General features: G+C 42.0%; 2 protein-coding genes across 3 annotated transcripts; one reads left to right on the top strand and one right to left on the bottom strand.

The window, feature by feature from the left end:
• Nucleotides 1–365: 365 nt before the first annotated feature.
• Nucleotides 366–6,545, top strand: RPL10 (ribosomal protein L10). Of its 2 annotated transcripts, XM_081939835.1 has the most exons (6): nucleotides 391–509; nucleotides 2,254–2,312; nucleotides 2,584–2,691; nucleotides 2,775–2,913; nucleotides 3,259–3,421; nucleotides 6,314–6,545. In XM_081939835.1, the coding sequence occupies exons 1-6, from the start codon at nucleotides 487–489 to the stop codon at nucleotides 6,467–6,469; spliced, it is 648 nt and encodes a 215-aa protein (XP_081795961.1). In that variant the 5' UTR covers nucleotides 391–486; the 3' UTR covers nucleotides 6,470–6,545. The 2 variants fall into 2 exon arrangements, with proteins under 2 accessions (XP_081795962.1, XP_081795961.1); XM_081939836.1 differs by lacking the exon at nucleotides 6,314–6,545 and having other exon boundaries at nucleotides 366–509; nucleotides 3,270–3,407.
• Nucleotides 6,546–7,923: 1,378 nt separating this feature from the next.
• On the bottom strand, nucleotides 7,924–17,614 carry LOC309394603 (deoxyribonuclease gamma-like; the record flags this gene model as incomplete). The annotated part of the gene is made up of 9 exons (XM_081958000.1): nucleotides 7,924–9,337; nucleotides 11,721–11,839; nucleotides 11,931–12,027; nucleotides 12,329–12,486; nucleotides 12,574–12,686; nucleotides 13,566–13,669; nucleotides 15,035–15,121; nucleotides 15,858–15,946; nucleotides 17,474–17,614. The coding sequence occupies 8 exons, from the start codon at nucleotides 17,612–17,614 to the stop codon at nucleotides 11,765–11,767; spliced, it is 864 nt and encodes a 287-aa protein (XP_081814126.1). The 3' UTR covers nucleotides 7,924–9,337; nucleotides 11,721–11,764.
• Between the last annotated feature and the right edge of the window lie 247 nt (nucleotides 17,615–17,861).

The following is a 17,861-nucleotide window of genomic DNA, read 5'->3' as shown; positions in this document are numbered from 1 at the left end:
CAATCTTATTGAAATATTCTGATATTTTAAACGAACTCATTCCCTTATGTCTAACGCTCATATTATCAACGCTCAAAATCATGGAATAAAATAACATAAATCTTCCGACTGTATCAAAGGAAACGCCTGTTGTCACCTTCATAATTCCTCCCCCCTCCTCCCGCTTCCCAGCAACATAACGCACAACCCCATTTGAGAAGCATTCGGGGTTAGTCTATCCATTTCTCTATGGTGTGCCCCCTATGGAATCCAGCAACAGGATCCCGTGAGCACTTATCTATGGTCCTAGAAACATCCTAGAGCGGTGACATTTATAAGTGGTGCGCAGGCGCTGCCCCACTTTCTTTCCGCTCGGCGAGGTATGTACGCGTGTGATGGCGGTAACGCGGTTCAGGGAAGGTTGAAACTAACTAGGCCCCAGACCGGGTCCCGTTTTGATCGCCGGGACTGAAATACTGTACCTCTTTCTCTTTCAGACCCGCAGTCATGGGCCGCCGACCAGCACGTTGGTGAGTTGGTGAAGCGCTTCATCCCCGGGATCAAGCAAAGGGAGAGCGTGGCTGGCTTTTCCTTGGGAAGAGGCGATGTGCTTCTTCCGGAGGGAGGGGAGGGGAGGGAGGGACTCATAAGACACAGTTTCTTTAAAGTGTGGTCGGAGGACTCCACGGGGGTCCCCTAAGAACCATTCGGGATGGTAAAATCAAAATTGTTTGCCAGATATTGAACATACTTGCGCTGGTTAAAAAAAAGTGTCACTCTTTTTTAAAAAATTAGGGTGTTTTCATAAAAAATGATATCTGAAAGGTTTAACTTTGCAATTTTTATACGATCCGATAAATATTCTATAAATGCGTCAGTTTTATAAGATGATAAATAGTGGCAAATATGTACCAAATGAACAAAAAAATATCCCTTTGGGGGTCCTCCACAGATTTTAAAAGTGGAAAATGGCCCAAGATATGGGATGCCTAAATAATAATAACCGTGGTTTAGAAAAAAATATTTCCTGTGCTTGTAATGCAAAGTCCATAATAAGGAGAAGGAGCTGTTCAGCCTTGCATCTCTCCCCAGTAGTAGTCAGTTGTGACCAATTATGAAGGAAATAGTTATTTCTAATGCTTATCCCTGATTCTAATATGTTAGCAGTACTTGGCATTGCCTTCATAGCATTGATGTGTGAACATTTAGCAACAGTCTAATCTTTTTTTTGCAATGTATATATGTAACATGGGTTTAACAGGTGAGATCATTTAAACTGCAGATCTGATTTATAGCTTCTTTGTAACATACTGGGTTTGGACGTGCTTTCATGCGAGTCAAAAACCTACACCAGGCAGCATTGTTGATGTTCTCTGATGGGAGGGATGTTTAGAGAAAGCGTTCCAAAATTGGATTCCCCCCCCCCCCCCAAAGGGTGGTTGACTTGAAGTCTAAGTGAGCAGGCTCTACAAAATATGCTGTCAGGCTTGCAGGAGTGAAGTGAAGAACATAGCCAGAGTGACATTTAAGAGAAGGCTAAATCCACAAGTTTTATCCACCTGTCAGAACTTTGCCAATCACAGAAACACTGATTGATTAACACTTTCCCTCTACCATTCAGTGTGACATGTAAAAGTATCAATAGAAGTTGCAGTCAATTAAGCCGACCAACCACTGTTGCTATCAGCGGCTGGTGTGCACTGTCTGCACACAACAATTCCCTTGGTTGTGTACGTGCCCTGTTTGTTGTTCAGAGCACCTTAAGGGACCTTGGGAACATATATTAGTCAAGTAGTCAGGGTTGTCCATTATTTTACATTTCTAGTCTTTTGCTTCATGATGCAGGGCAGCTTTGAATTGAAGTCGTCACAGAGTAGGTACAGGCAAAAAGAACTCACCTGGAAATAAAGCATAAACTTTCCAGTGGCAAGTGAACAAATTGCCAAGGGGGCTGGAACATTTTGTTCCATTTTGATTAATATAAAAAAGGAAGTATGTGCTGCAGGAAGCAATTCTCTGCTATATCTCTGCCACTTTTCTTCAGATTAATAAACGGCTTTGTACTAGAAGGGTGATATGATATGGTTTACCTCTAAAGCCAGTTTCTTGATCTCCCCTGCTGCCCCATTTCAGTAACATTGATTAATTGGAAATTGTTAAGACCACCCTACTAAAGAATAGCTCTCAAGTTATATTTCACCAAAAGAGGATAGCACCAATTTATTTAAATCAACGAACTATAGTTTCCTACTCACAACTTTTATTTTTCTCTAGTTATCGATACTGCAAGAATAAGCCTTATCCTAAATCCCGCTTCTGCAGGGGTGTTCCTGGTAAGTAGGATGTTAACATTTCTTGGATTTAAATATTATTTAAAAATCTATTTAATAATGTGCATATCTGTAATTTTGGAGAGCCATGTAATATTGATTCTGGTCCTTTTCTGGCTAAGAGGACCCAGTTGCCTCATCAAAATGTTGGTTCCTAATTTAATCAGTAATCTCACAATTGATAATATCAGACATCGATGCTCATTTATTTCAATATGACCTCATATAAGAATGTTTATTCTCCCCCCTCCTTTTTTTTCTTTTTTCTTTTCAGATCCCAAGATCAGGATATTTGATCTGGGCAGGAAAAAGGCCAAGGTTGATGAGTTCCCACTCTGTGGGCACATGGTATCAGATGAATATGAGCAATTGTCATCAGAAGGTAAGTAGAAGATAGTACAACCTATTTGCTTGAATGCTACTGATTTGTAATCTGCCATATTTATACCTTGTGTTTTCCTTTAGCTCTAGAAGCCGCTCGTATCTGTGCCAACAAATACATGGTGAAGAGTTGTGGCAAGGACGGTTTTCACATCCGTGTGCGCCTGCACCCCTTCCATGTCATTCGCATCAACAAAATGTTATCATGTGCTGGAGCTGACAGGTGAAGAATGTGTTACAGAACCACTTTTGGTGTGTCTGGCAAGTGTGAAAGCATGAGAGTGAAGTTGCAGTCAATTAAGCCGACCAACCACTGTTGCTATCAGCGGCTGGTGTGCACTGTCTGCACACAACAATTCCCTTGGTTGTGTACGTGCCCTGTTTGTTGTACAGAGCACCTTAAGGGACCTTGGGAACATATATTAGTCAAGTATAGCAACAAGCAGAATGTGAGCGGTTGGCTTCAGTGTTGAGAAAGTACACTACAAAAGCTTGATTGGTGTTTTGTTGATGTCACCAGCATCAGTGCAATGTACAAATTGTAAATTATGCTTTGGCTTCTGATTAGGCTCCAGACTGGAATGCGGGGTGCTTTTGGCAAGCCTCAGGGCACTGTGGCCCGTGTGCACATTGGCCAAGTCATCATGTCCATCCGCACCAAGGTGCAAAACAAGGAGCATGTTATTGAAGCGCTGCGCAGAGCCAAATTCAAATTTCCTGGACGTCAGAAGGTAGGTTTTGTAAATATCTCAAGTTTGCTTGGGAGATCATGCCACTGCGTTGCAAATCTGATTTGTTACATTTACGTCTCCCTAATCCAATAATCCAAATAGATTTGTCAGTTCCATAAGGGTTCTTTTTTATTCTTTTCAAATTCATTTGAGTGCAGGAAATAAATCACCTACTGGACTTGGGCTTCTTATTTGTTGGCAGGATACTTCTGAATAGTGAATACAATTGAAATAAATGGGGGGGGGGGAGTGCAGAAATAGGGTGGGGGAAACGTAGTAACATTGCCTAAATCTGGCTGGGGAGTGCAGAGAAAAGTAGTGTTCCCAGTGCATCTATATGGGAGGATGGTAATGTTTCTCAATCTCTGCAAAATTAAGATATGTGGACTTCAACTCCCAGAGTTCCCCAGCCAGCAGAGGCTTAGATTGCTGCCAATTTGGTCCACTGTATAAACCGCTTAGAGAGGGCTACAAAGCAAGGAGAAGCGATATATAAGTCTAAATGCTATTCCTATCCCTCTTTTCTCCCCTCTTCTGCTCACATGATCCAGAGCTGGATGTTTCCCAGTACACAAATACACTGTAGCATGCAGATGAAGTATGGGGGAAACACAAATACCGTGTTTCCCCGAAAATAAGACAGGATCTTATATTTTTTTGACTCACGATATATGGCCTTGGGCTTATTAGAGGGGCAGGGCTTATTATTTTTGAGGTGCAGGAAGCAGCAAGCCCACCAGCCCCACCCTCTCCGTCCCACCATCTGCTTGCCTGCGGCCACAATGACCCAAGTCCTCCTTGCATCCTGGCCTTCGCCTTCCCTGCTTGCTGGCCGTGGAACCAGCTGACTGTGCTGCTCTGGCCTCGCGGGGAGGGGGGGCTCTTCCTGGCAGAACAAACACACACCCTCCCCCTCCAAGGCAACCACATCCCTTCACTAACTTGCTTTCCAGCTCCATTCTCCGCTCCACGTGCAGGACAAGAAAAGTAGACTCTGTGCCTATGGTAAAAAAAATACAAGAAAATACCTTCCAAGTTCTCGCAAAAAAAAAAAAAAATCTTGCGAAGTTGAAAGTAGTCTCACAAACTACTTTTCTTGCCCTGCATATGGCAGTGGAGAATGGAGCAGGAAAGCAGGTTAGTGGAGGGATGTGGCTGCCTTGGGAGGGGGGAGGTTAGGGATCTCTTCCTCACACACACATACACACCATCCTTTCCTTGGGAACTCTGCACAGATGCAGATAAGGCTTTGGATAGAGCATTTGGGGAATGTGTGTCTGCGATGAGATACCAAGGAAAGAACGATTGCCAGGGGAAAAAAGGGGGGGGGGGATTTTGCCTCTTATCCTGTTCTGAGTCTGTGCTGAGCTTCAGAACAGAGGAAGAGGAAGGAAAAATCTCTCCTCCCCTTTTTCAAGCCGTTCGCAAAAATGCCTCATTCCGAGCCTTCAATCCTGCAATCCTGGAATATGCTGAAGGCTCGAAATGGAAAGTTTTTGCAAACCGTTTGAAAATATGGAGGGGGATATTCCTGCCTCTCCCCCTGTGCTGAAGGTCACAGACTGAAAACAGGGTAAGAGACAAAATCCTCCCTCCCGCATGCCTGCAATCCTGGATAATGTGAAGGCTTGGAATGTGGCGTTTTTCAAACCTCTTGAAAATGGGGAGGGGGGATTTATCCTGTTCTCAGTTTGTGCTGATCTTCAGAACAGGGGGAGAGGCAGAAATATCTCCCTCCCCATTTTCATGCCATTTGCAAAAACGCCCCATTTCGAGCCTTCAATGTGAATATGCAGGTGAGAAGCGACCTCCTGTAGGCATTAAAATCCATACACTTGGGACATCGGAAGAAGCCCTGCGAGGAGACGCTGCTGCCGAAGTGCAGGAAATCTCTCCCCCACCACCACCTGCAGATCGTCCTTTCAAAGAGGAATTTCACCAGGACGAAGAGGTGGCTGAAGGCGGCGTTTGTATCGCCTTCATCCTGGTGAAACTCCTTTGAAAGGACGATCTGCTGGGGGGGGGGGGAGATTTCCTGCACTTCGGCAGCAGCGTCTCCTCGCAGGGCTTCTTCCGATGTCCCAGGTGTATTGATTTCCATGCCTTCTTTTCCTGTTCCGTGGACGGAATTGTGAGCTGTGACTGTCACCGTTAGGCAAGGAGGGCATGAGGCATTTGGGTTGTGTTGCTTGGCCTCCGGCTTCTTTTGCAGCCACAATTGGCTGCAAAAGCGACCGGCGTTTGCTGGAGGCAGAGGCCTGAGCGGCATCCGCAAATCAGCTGTTTTGTGAACGGAGCGGCCCAGCTGATCCGATTAAGGGACCAAGAAGCCCTGAGGTGACTGGGGAAGGGAAGGGCTGCCCCCTGTTCTGGCTAAACCCACCCCTTCACTAGGGCTTATTTTCGGGGGAGGCTTTATATTTTTTGCCCAGGGCAAAAATCTGGCATGGCCTTTGTTTCAGGATATGTCGTATTTTGGGGGAAACACGGTAGTTCAGCACAGAGAAGGAAATAGAGAATCCTCCTATGTCCACTGCTGATAAAAGTGGTTGGGAAGCAATCCAAGAGACATGTTCTCCATTCTTTCCTTGCCTTGTTCGTATGTTATGGTAACTGCCTCTAGAGCAGTGTTTCTCAAACTTGGCGACTTTAAGTCCTGTGGACTTCAACTCCCAGAATCCCCCAGCCAGCATAGCTGGCTGGGGAATTCTGGGAGTTGAAGTCCACAGGACTTAAAGTCGCCAAGTTTGAGAAACACTGCTCTAGATGGAATGAGAATGTAGACATTTGTGAATCTCAGCTCTTTGAAGGTAGTTACGGAGGCTGCCTTTTGTGCACAGATTGGATTCCTGGCCATTCTTCTCATTTATTTTCTCTCCTTCCCTTTTCCAGATCCATATTTCTAAGAAATGGGGCTTCACCAAATTCAATGCTGATATGTTTGAGGAAATGGTATCTGAGAAGCGCCTCATCCCTGATGGCTGTGGAGTTAAATACATACCCAGCAAGGGTCCTTTAGATAAATGGCGTGCCTTGCATGCAGCATGAGAGTTCTGATGTAACTAGAGGACAACTGTACTAATTTCTTAACGGAAAAGGGCATCAAAATAAAGAGCTCTGTGTACCTACTGTGTGATTGTTACTGTTAGGGTTCATCTTGAAAAGATGTAATTCTCACATTAATAAATCTCTCTGGCTTGATCTGTTACCAGCATACAGAAGCCCAATATTTGCATGGCAAAAATTCAGAATTGGGATTCTTCTATGTTTTTGGAACATTATTTTCAGTGGGAATGCCTGAAAACTGCCTTAAATGCCCGTGTACATTTACCAATCTAACCCTAACACATATCAGTGTAATTAGCTACTTTCTATATAGACTATGGAGTTTGCTGGTCATTAAATTGAGTATGCAGTTTGTTTAATTTGAAAAACTTACTTCAGAATAGGATGTTTTAACTGATTGATCGTTGTTAGGGGTAAATTTGATATTACTGTCCATACTGTTCTTGGCAAGGATCCTAGAATAAGTTGTAATTTTCTTCTCCAGCCAACCACGTTTTATCAGAACTCTCCACTATGACCTGTCCGTCCTGGGTGGCTCTCCATGGCATAGCTCATAGCTTCATTGAGCTGCACAAACCTCTTCAACACAGCAAGGAAGTGAGCCATGAAGGTGTTTGTGGTCTTAAGTCTTTTTAATGTTGAATTTCAAGCCAACTTTTGCTCTTTTTTTAATGAAGGAAGTTGGCTTGGAAGTCAGCAGTAAAAACTTAAGATCATGGCATTCGGTCCCATCACTTCCTGGAAAATAGAGAAGAAATGGAAGCAAATTTTCCAAAATTTTGAGGAAATTTTCCCAAACGTATTAAAAAGTAGGCATAGCAAAAGTCCATATAGTCAAAGTTATGGCTTCCCCAGTAGTAAATATATGGCTGTGAGAGTTGGATCATAAGGAAGGCTGAGTGCAAGATGAGTCCCTTGGACTTAAAGGAGATCAAATTAGTCCATTGTAATCAACCAGTCTGTTGTTTAGAAGAGCAGAAGCTGAAGCGCAAATATTTTGGCCACCTAATGAAAAGAGAGGACTCTGTTGGAAAAGATTGAAGGCAAAAGAAGAAGGGGACAGCAGAGGATGAGATGGTTAGATAATGCCATCAATGCAATGAACATGAATTTGGGCAAACTCCCAAGAGACTAGAGGATGGGGATGGGCTGGCGGGCTTTGGTCCATGAAGTCACTAAGAGTTACTCATGACTTAGCAACTGAACAACAGAATAAATTGTCTTTATTTTTTAGAAGTTTCTTAGCTCCAAGAAATGGTAGTTGAATACCTAGCTACCAGCACTGAGCTATTAAAGTGTTTAAATCTCCAGAAAAAGCTACTTCTAACTCTTCAGTAATGTAGTCAGTAATGTACTTTGGCAGAGGTAGACACATAATTACTATTTCAATTTTCATACAAACCAAAATACATTCAAGTTCTAAAATGTGAGCTAATTAAAACTCAATTGCATATTTGATCATCTCAAGGTTTAAATAACTTCCTTTAGACTGAAATATTACAGAATTGTTGTGTGAACAATGTAGTCCTGCCAGCAGTTTTTGGATTCCCAAATCATACTTTCTCCACAGCCATGGTCGTCCCTGCTTGGCTTCAGCTGAGGTCAGCCAGGTGCTGCTAAGACAGCTCAGAATAAGCATTTGCCAAAATCAGTTGCATTTGTTCTTTTTCTATCATAGTTTAGGGTGAATTATGTTGCTGGAGCCAAGCAGGTCTTGCCTCTCCACATAGAAAACCATCTGGAAACGTGGGGGGAGGGGGGCTAGTAGATTTTATCCCACCTTTATTTTTATAAATAACTCAAAAGTGAACATACCTATTTCCCCCATAACGACAATCCTGTGTGGTGAGGGGTTGAGAAAGTGACTGACCGAAAATCACCCAGCTAGCCTTCATGTCTAAAGTGGGATTAGAACTCAAAACTTGTGGTTTCTATCCTGGTGCCTTGATCAATAGGCCAGTGTTTCTCAACCTTGGCAATTTTAAGATGTGTGGACTTCCATTCCCAGAATTCCCCAGCCACCTATCAGCTGAAAAAAAGATTGAGAAAACACTACTAGACTGTCTCCGGGAATTGTTCTGTACTGAGGATAGCAAGGCATTCTGGGACCAACATAAAGTGAAATAGAGACCATTTTACCTGTCCTGTTCCTGAAATGTCTGTTCTTAAACAGTTAACTTGGACAGAAAAAGCTATTTAAAATGCCGCCCCCCCTCTTTAAATCAATATGTTCATGGGACTACAAATTAGATTTAAGCCGTAGTTCTTTTTACCACAATTTATTGGATAAAGTGGTGGATTCACACAACATGGTATGCCATGAACCGCATTCTAGGAGCCAGAATGGCTGACTTCAGACAGGATATGAATCTAACAACTGTAATGTGATTTGATGATTTAGTTTGTACAGCATCCTAAATCTTAACTAATGAGACACCTATGTTCACACAACATAGCAACTGTCAAGCAACTTATGATTTAACTTACGGTAGTTGATAAAATGTCTGAGTTCTGAGTCACAGGATAATTTCATTTTAGCCTAACATAGGCTAAAAAACTTCTCTGTGTTAGGTGTAAACCAGCAATACATTGAATGTTGTGGGGGGTTGTAAACTTCTTGTTAAGTAACATCTTGATTGCATATTAAGCCTATTGTTACTTTAAGATTGGCAATGGCATTTTAACTTAGAGAGTTTCAGATAGCTGAATGTTTATCAAATACTACACCAATCAAATGTTTATATTCAGTCTCAAATATAGGTAATAATCTTCCAGCACTCTTGTGTAGGGCCTCAAAAGCCTATTCTGCTGCTAGTGCCTTGATACATTCTTGTGGTAAAACTGTTGATCCTGCAAATAATAACAAATAACTATTACTGTATGTCACAGAGCTAGAAAAGGCTATTTAGGCAACTTTCAGTTGCCAAAAAGGTGCTTTATTTTCAAAAGGGAGCTGCATTTTCAAGAAAGCACCTTTGGGGTCGACAGGAAGTTCTTCAGCTGGACAGACATGGGGGTGTGGGCTCTTAAAAGTCTCACATGAACCCCATCTAACAAACCATCTCCAAGATTCTTTTGAATCAGAACCCCCACTGAAGGTGGGGTGAAGAAGGGCAGCGTCTCATCAGACCCTGGGGGAAGCAACAGATCCCTCGTGGGTTAGAGATTTGCCTATGAATTGGAGTCGGGGCGGCAGCCTTCAACATGGCTGACAAGATGCTGACTTTTTATCAAAATAATTTTGGAGCAGGAGGGGAATGGAAGAGATGAAAGGCCTGGTAAGGAAATTTATTTAACCCACAACTATAAATTAAACCTGGAAAAGGCAAATAAATTTTGAGAACATAAATAATATTGATGGTCAGATCGGGACTTTATTTCTCCAAAAGAAAAGGAAAAAGGAAGGTGGAGGGTTGTAACACCAGCCCCTCCAGAAGCTCTTTGTTTGTAACGCTTTCGGACAGGATAGAAAGCTGAGAAGTGGCAAACCCACGCAATTATAAACTTTAAATTTGGTTTTGGATCCTGAAATTCAAACTTTGTTTGAATTCCTCCCCGCTAATATAAACAAGAAAAAAGCCCGTCTTCTTACTGATAACGGAATCTTAACCTTGACTGCGGAAAGTTTTAATTAACCAACTGCCATAAATTAGAAGGAGGCAAGAGAAACTCTTGGCGTGCGCGGAAGCACCAAAAGCTTTAAAACACAGTAAGGAGCTTGGGCAGGCGGGTGAGCCCTCGGGAGCACTGCTTGCAACCCACCACTGGTACAATGGGAAACTACTGAGACTTAAAAACAGAACCACAAATTACGGGCGCGTAAGGATGTATAATTATATAAAGATAATGATGAGAATAGCTGGGAACGGTAACCAGGTCTACATCTCAACCAAAATTAGGCTGGGGGAGGGGGTTTAAAAATACAATGACAAGTAAATGAGATGAAGAGTGGGAAGAAAAGGAGAGAGGTAAGGGAAGAAGAGAGATGTGGGAGAGAAGGCAAGGAGGGGGGAAGAGGAGAGAAATTAGCGGAAAGCGGGGAGAGGAGGAGGAGAGAGGAAGGGGAAGTAGAGTAGGGAAGCAAGAAGGTAGGGAGGGGGAGGAGAGAGAGGGAGAAGAAAGTGATGGATAAGGACAAATATGGTGTATGGAGAGCAGAAGAGCTAATAATTGTGTTTCGGGAATTGATAGTAAGATGAATTGATGTAGACATTTAATAATACAAAATGATGCTGGCTATGTAACAGTATACATGTGATTATATGTTATGAAAATGAAAAAATAAAAACATTTACTAAAAAAATAAAAGAAAGCACCTTTGGGAATAACCATGACCTGGATGATTGAGAATATCCATAGACACTCTTTCTTCTGCTTGAACACATCCAGCAAAGCAGGACTGTCTTTGGAGAACTGGCTCCACTATACAGGTAGTCCTCGATTTACAGCCATTGGTCTAGTGACTGAAGTTACAACAGCACTGAAAATAATGACTTATGATAATTTTTCACATGACTGTTGCAGCATCCCCATAGTCACCTGATCAAGCTTCAGGCGGTTGCAGTGTCCCAGGGTCACCTGATCAGCTTTTACATCCTTCTGACAAGCAAAGTCAATGGGGAAGCCAGATTGTTTGAACAGCTGTTTCAATAACTGAACAACTGCAACAATTCACTTAACAACTGGTAAGAAGGGTCCAAAAATGGAGCACAACTCACTTAACCACACCTTGCTTAAGATGGAAATTTTGAGCTCAATTGGTAAGGGCTATCTATAGTATAGTCCTATTGTTAAAGAGGGTTTATTTTTCCTAATACTGAAATTAGGTTTTCCTGCCTGTGATTCTTTAAAAGATCACCTTGGTGAAGTTTTAGACTTTTGTTCTGGGGAAAGAGATGGGATGGCGAGAATGGTAGAATTGTCTGGGACTCACCCAAAAGATGTTCATTGTTTGAACTGGATAACTGGGCCAGTTTTCTCTATTCAAGGCAATGAAATTAGCCACTGACATAGAATCCCAGAAATTATTTCAGTATTTGGGGTGATCAACATTGAAAGTGAGCAATAAAAATTACACTGACATTGGAAACAATGAGGAGCAAATGACAGTGATGCTTCTATGTCTATGTATGTTGCTTTAGTCACTTCTATGACTAAAGCAACATACAAATTGACAGCATCCTGCTCCTGGGCTCCATTTGACTTTTATTTAGTTAAAGATTACCATACTTACCTTCCCCATTTCCCTTCACTTTATATAATAGGCGAGTGGAGAACTTAGAGTTCCTGCTGGGTCTTTGGAGCAAGCTTCAACTTCACCTCCACAGGGTAGTGATCACTGATTTCTAAGGCCTATAAAAATGAGAGAATCTGAGTTCTTTAGGCTTGCCATAGCTAAATATTCCTTTTTTTTTAACGAGAAAGAGTAACCAAGCCTACTCACCTCTTCTTCAAACAATCCAAATGCCTTTGTGAAATTGTATGGCTTTGCTGATCCGGGCACAACAGCAGAGAGTAATTCTTCTCCATGAACTATGATTCTGAGAGGAAAACAGAGACAACTGGGCTCTGTTTCCAGCTTTCAGAAAGATTATTGGGGTACTATACTGGTGGCTGATTTGTGTCAGGAAGCAGAACAGTGTAACATTCCCAGAGGACTGGTAGGCCTGCCTGGGGAAGGGATTCAGAAGTGTTCTGCCTGCATTTCTAACCTTAGTTCAATAGATTACTCAATAGAGCAGCCCTATCATGTTACTAATGACATTGATAGGACCATCTGTGGGATATTGGAAACATTTTGGAGAAACCAGAAGGTTCAATTTGAATGCTGCAGTTTAGTACCTGTCATAAGAACAGCAAGTTCGGTGGCTGACGGTGGTGTCCTCTTCATCGCTGATCAGCCAATGGAAGGCAGGGTGATTGTGCAGGCGGATCCTGGCCAACGCGCTCATTGGGATGTAGGCACCGCCTGCATTCAGGTCTCCCAGCACCATCACATTCTGTTGAGGTGAGGCAGGAAAGAAGATTGGAAACATGGTTGGCTCATCTAGTTCAGCATCTATCTACCCTCTGCTCCCAGAATGTACCTCCGTTTTCCACCAATGCATTAGCTCCATGCATACTTCAAACAGCAGGTCAAGCTCATGGACAGCTTCCTGAGGACAGGTATGGTGCAAGAGTAGCACAAAGTCTGAAGCAACTGTGTAGAGGTGATAGCAATACAGGCAACATGAGCTGATAAGGATTTATTTATCCACATCTACCAATAGGCTTGCAGAAACTGGCTTGGTGTAGTGATTAAGGAACCAAGCTAAAACTAGTTCTCGCCTTAGCAAAAGCCACCTTGAGCCAGTCACTTCGTCTCAGTTGTAGGAAGCAGCAGACGGGAAATTGCTCCTGAAAACCTTGCCAAGAAACTTGCAAGGACTACAGCAGTCAACAGGTGAAGGCATAAAAAAAAAGCAGTATACTTCCAAGCACCTTGGAAGGACTTCCTCATGGCGACAAAAATTGGACCCAAAATAAACATATGTCATGGCATAATTGTGTCTTGTGCTGTTTTTCTCCTTTTCGTTGTTTGCAAATAATTATGGACATTCAGTATGTCATACTTCAAGAATATTATACAGTACACTTTAGATTTATATTAAGCTCTTCCATTTAATAACTGTAAATCATCAATACAGGTCCAAAAAAACTACTTGGATGTTCTCAGTCAAGATAGGAGGCTGAATTATTACTCCAATGTACTTTCTTAAAGCACAGGATACAAAACATCCTGCCTGTAACCCTACTAACTGTTCCATTATTAGTTAGTGCTCTTTAGAGTGGATGGAACAATTAGCCACAAAACTTAGGCACAGTTTCCACCGTATTTACTAGGTTATATTTCTTACAATCGTGTGCTATATATCTGCTTCAGAGCTGGAAAGCTGGGGTTACTAAATCCAAGGATTTCAGTTCCCGATATTTTTTTCCTCTTGCCATATTTAGCTAGATGGCCACTGAGGTCCTGGACTTAAGAAATTCTTGCCCAGAACAAGTTCTTAGACCTATGAACAGGACAATTAAAGTTTACCTGTGTATGGAGAATGGAAACGCACAGCAAAGGGTCCCCTAGCAAAATCTCTGGCATCCTCATCTCCAACTTGGCACCAAGCCATAACCGATACAGCATCCTGACTGTCAGTGAGAAAAATAATTAGGGTGAAAAGATTGTGTCCCCACGAAGGTTCATTAGCCAAAAGACTTTACGTATGGACTCTTCCTCTGGTTTTTGTTTCCTTGGTATGTCAGGCTTTTGACATTTGCCTCAAACTCAAAAGTATTTATATCCAAGCATGGTTCTCACAGAATCTTTTAACAAGGTTTATTGAAATGGAAGGAATATAAGACATTTCAGTAATTATACTATTTTCCGTTGAGAACCAATTCACTCCCTACTTCCTTAGGACTTTTCTAGTTTCCTTTAACTAACTTTCCTGTAATCCAGAGAAGAGATTTTTCAATGGTAATGAAAAGCTTGTAGTTGCCTGTTTACACAACTGTTATCTGATTTTTTATCAAGAGAACTTACCATTATATCATATATGAAGATGACTTTTGATTTGAGACAACCTTTCCCAAATCACCTTGGACAATTACTGTCATCTAGCATTGTATGGCCTGAGGTTCTTTTGAAGGGCCAAACAGGGGACAGATCCTAGAGAAAATCTATCTACATTAATATGATCATTAAGAGATGACATAAACTTGATGGCTCATAATCAATCACAAACAAATTACTGGGAAGATAAATCATAGGCAGGACAGAGATATTGAGGAATGAAGGCTGGTATTTAAATGTTGATATCTATATATAAAAATGGCTCTGTGTGTGTGTGTGTGTTCCAGCATAACTCTTGAACGCCTCAAACAATTTCAACCAAACTTGATACACAGATGACTTACTCTCTGGAAAAAAATACTGTGGGGGTAAGACACCCCTAACACCACTTGGGGAGGGGTGTTCTGTTAAGTTATAGCCTGTTGTTAGATTGGGTAATGGATAAGCACACACAGGCTTAATGGTAACAACAGCTCTTTATTAAGTACAACAAGTGAGAACAATCCAGCGAAGGTTGAGTCTGACAGCAGCCCTCTTATAGGGAGCTGTCAGACCCTTCGACCAATAGGATTAAACCTTGGTGGAAACCACTGTAGTTAGAGCAAGTATCTAACACCTGTTGTGCCTTAAAATGGCTTCTACTGTACTGCCATAAAATGGCTTCTACTGTATAGTGCAGTGGAGGTGCCATGGTAACAGCTTCATAGTACTCCACAAGGGGGCTCCCTCTGGTAAGGGAGAAAATCCAACATTAGAAATTACGTTTGGTCCTGGCATTTTCTCCCTTTAAATAAATACCCGGACACCACCAGCTTATCAGCTAGTACGGGATAAAGTTTGTTAGCAGTTACAGTAGCTTTCTGAAGATACTTCAGCCAGTGTTGGCTTTGGTACTGGAAGCTCTGGTTTAATGCTATTTCCAGATCCGCAGATATTATTACCGATATATAAAGACATTCTGCTCCTTGTAGCTGCTTCTTCCAAGTCTCTTGCTCTCTAGGCAGCTGTAGTGATGAGAAGGATCATACCTGCCATGTGGGGGACGGGAAAAGAGGAAATCAGTGATGCCATGTTCCTTAAAAGAACCAAGATGCCATATTCCTCCTGAGTCTGTATAGTTGGTTCCAGGTTTAAGGGAAATGGCCTATTACCAACCTATCCTAAAATAAGAGATAAAACGATTGATGGTGATTTCTCTTTTCCCTGATTCTAAACTAATATTTACAGGAAAAACACTTTGTCCCAAAAGCTATGGTTGCTTTCTACCTGTTTTAGAATCAATAAAATATAATTTCACTGCATACAGAAGAATTCCAAGATACATTTTCATCCCAGGTAAATATACATAGTATTTAAGGATTGGCCACAGGAGCACTGACATCTCAGAAGAACATTCTATAAGTGTCTTCCTTTGGATGTACACAGGCTGCAATTCATTAAATAAGGATGTGCTGTCCTTGATAACACACAAACCTCAGAACCTAGAAGCAGCCATCTCACTCCTAGAAATAGAGTTTTTGGGAATGGAATAAGACTGCAGTAGAAGATAGAAGAATTAAAACATTAAAACAATCCATATGGATAATGGGTACAATATCAGTGCTACAGATTCTAATGCTCTTCTTTCTTTGGTGCACTGCTTGAAGTGTGATCCTATATTTTCACCCTATTGGGTTATTGCCTGCAAATCATCTTATTTTGTGGTACATTATGATTAGAATTGTTTGCTACATTGTGATTAGAATTGTTTGCTACCAGTAGTACCTATTGAGCTTCTGCAGTAGTGCCTGAATAGCCAGTCCCTTGGAATCACGCACTTCTTGAACAGCAGAGATATCACAGCGAGACAGGATCTGGAAGTCAGAAAAAAGATGCACTTGTTATTGTTATGTCCATTTTCATGACTCGAGATGCTCACCAAAGCATCTCGGGAATTCTGAACTCCATACATTTTATAGTTGCTAAGTTTGAAAAACACTGCTCTACATTATTTGCAAGTGAATCTGGTGTTGCTGCTTGGAAGATTAAAACATCAGTGGCCAATATTAAATAGCAATCTGCTCTCCCATAAGTGATAAAGGCTGTCAAGCTTCACACAGGTGCGCTAGTTCAAGGAAGAAAAGATCACAAGGTTTCTGAACAGTGTCTTCAATGCTGGTGTTGGGAAACATGCGAAACCTTGGAAACCGTAAGAGGAATTCCCAACCCTTATTTATTCTGAGTTCGCTGAAACAGTCTCTTTGAATGAGCTCAAGTGCTTCTTCCTGAATTTCTCACTATCTGTGATGAGTTGCTGTTTATAAAATAGACTTTGTCAGCTGACTTGTCTTTGGTCTCCTGATTGTTTATATCTTTCCTCCCCTCCATTCTTTTCCCAGTCTCCTCACTCCCTCTTCCAATTTTTCATGATGCTATATCTCATGGTTCACTGATCATTCATTGACAAGAATTAGATCATGCTAATCTTGTTAAAAGAAAAAATTCTTTTGGTTAGCTTAGCGTGACTGATGTGTCACACTAGGCAGTCTTCTGATCTTTGGTCAAATAGATTCAGTACTGCCAACTCCAAGGTTGACAACAACAAAAATAGTCCTAGACCGTCTCCAGACTCCCAAACACTTCTTCCTACATTTGCTGAAAAATAGCAACAATTTCCCAACACAGTGTATCATGAATCCTAAAAAATGCAAGGTAGGTAAATAGACAAAAATAGATAAAAGTAAATGCAAATTCTCTCTGAAATCACAGGAGGAAAAGAAAATCCTGCTCCTGGTCACTTTGCAAAAGACATACCTCCAACTGTGGCCCTCATCACCCCCAGACTGACAAACACAGCTCCAACCACCAAACATAAAAGCAGTTGCAGCACTTTCCAATTCTGCTAGAGAGACCCAAAGTGAATCAGAGACCTTTCCTAGATGTTCAGATACTGCCACTTTCTTACATGCTTTCTACTTTAACTGAAGTGGGTTTCAATTTTTATTTTAGGATGTGGTATTTCCCAATTAATGGATGAACTGTGGCATTTCCCCTTTTTGTTCATATACTTGGATAGCCTGTGCCTGACTTCTGTCACAACCACATTGGATGAGAACACTTGTTTCTTTGCTAGATTCATACATCACCTTTCATTAGGCTATCAACATAGCATACACACTCCTTTCCCCCCCACAATTGCGATCCTGTGTGATGGGTTGGACTGAGAGAGTGACAAGGCAACCCAGTAACTCCCATGCCTGAAGGAGGACTTGTCCATTTCTGCCCTTCACCGCTCCAGCTATCCCTGGATCATTTATGAATCTCGGTTGAGTGCCAGCCACTCTCAGAGCACTGTTGTCACCACTTCATCATCCACCCCACAAGTTTCATCATAAACTCACCTGGACAAGAGCTCTCATCACCCTCTGGTTGGCTGCCTTAGCTTGTCCAAAGCTTCGTATGTTGAAAGCACAGATTTTGAAAGATGCAGCCACAAGCATCATGTCCAGTAAGAGAAACATAAAGGTGAAGGCTTGCGCCATGGGCTTAGTATGTATTTGATTGCAGGAGAGAACATGTGTGTCTCCAGCTGCATAGGAGAAAAACAATGGTGCAGAGAACTACATGGCCATATCAGCAAGGGGGAGGACACCGCCTTTTGTGCTGCATGTTGAGTTGAGAACAATGTAGCAGAGAAAACGCTGGACTTCATTGGGCTAGTCCCCTTCCATCTCATTCCTGATTCTTTAGCATCCCCTATGGATAGACCTCAGGAGCATTCTGGCAGGA

This window comes from Natrix helvetica (genome assembly GCF_964273705.1).
Source record: "Natrix helvetica genome assembly, chromosome: 1".
Lineage (NCBI taxonomy): Eukaryota > Metazoa > Chordata > Lepidosauria > Squamata > Natricidae > Natrix > Natrix helvetica.
This window is presented reverse-complemented; position numbering and strand designations above follow the sequence as displayed.

Bases quoted from the DNA above. Each gene is read 5' to 3' on its own strand.
- RPL10 (XM_081939835.1), top strand. From the start codon at position 487: ATGGGCCGCCGACCAGCACGTTG. The intron at 510-2,253 runs GTGAGTTGGTGA...ATTTTTCTCTAG, and splicing joins GGCCGCCGACCAGCACGTTG to TTATCGATACTGCAAGAATA. The intron at 2,313-2,583 runs GTAAGTAGGATG...TTTTCTTTTCAG, and splicing joins CTTCTGCAGGGGTGTTCCTG to ATCCCAAGATCAGGATATTT.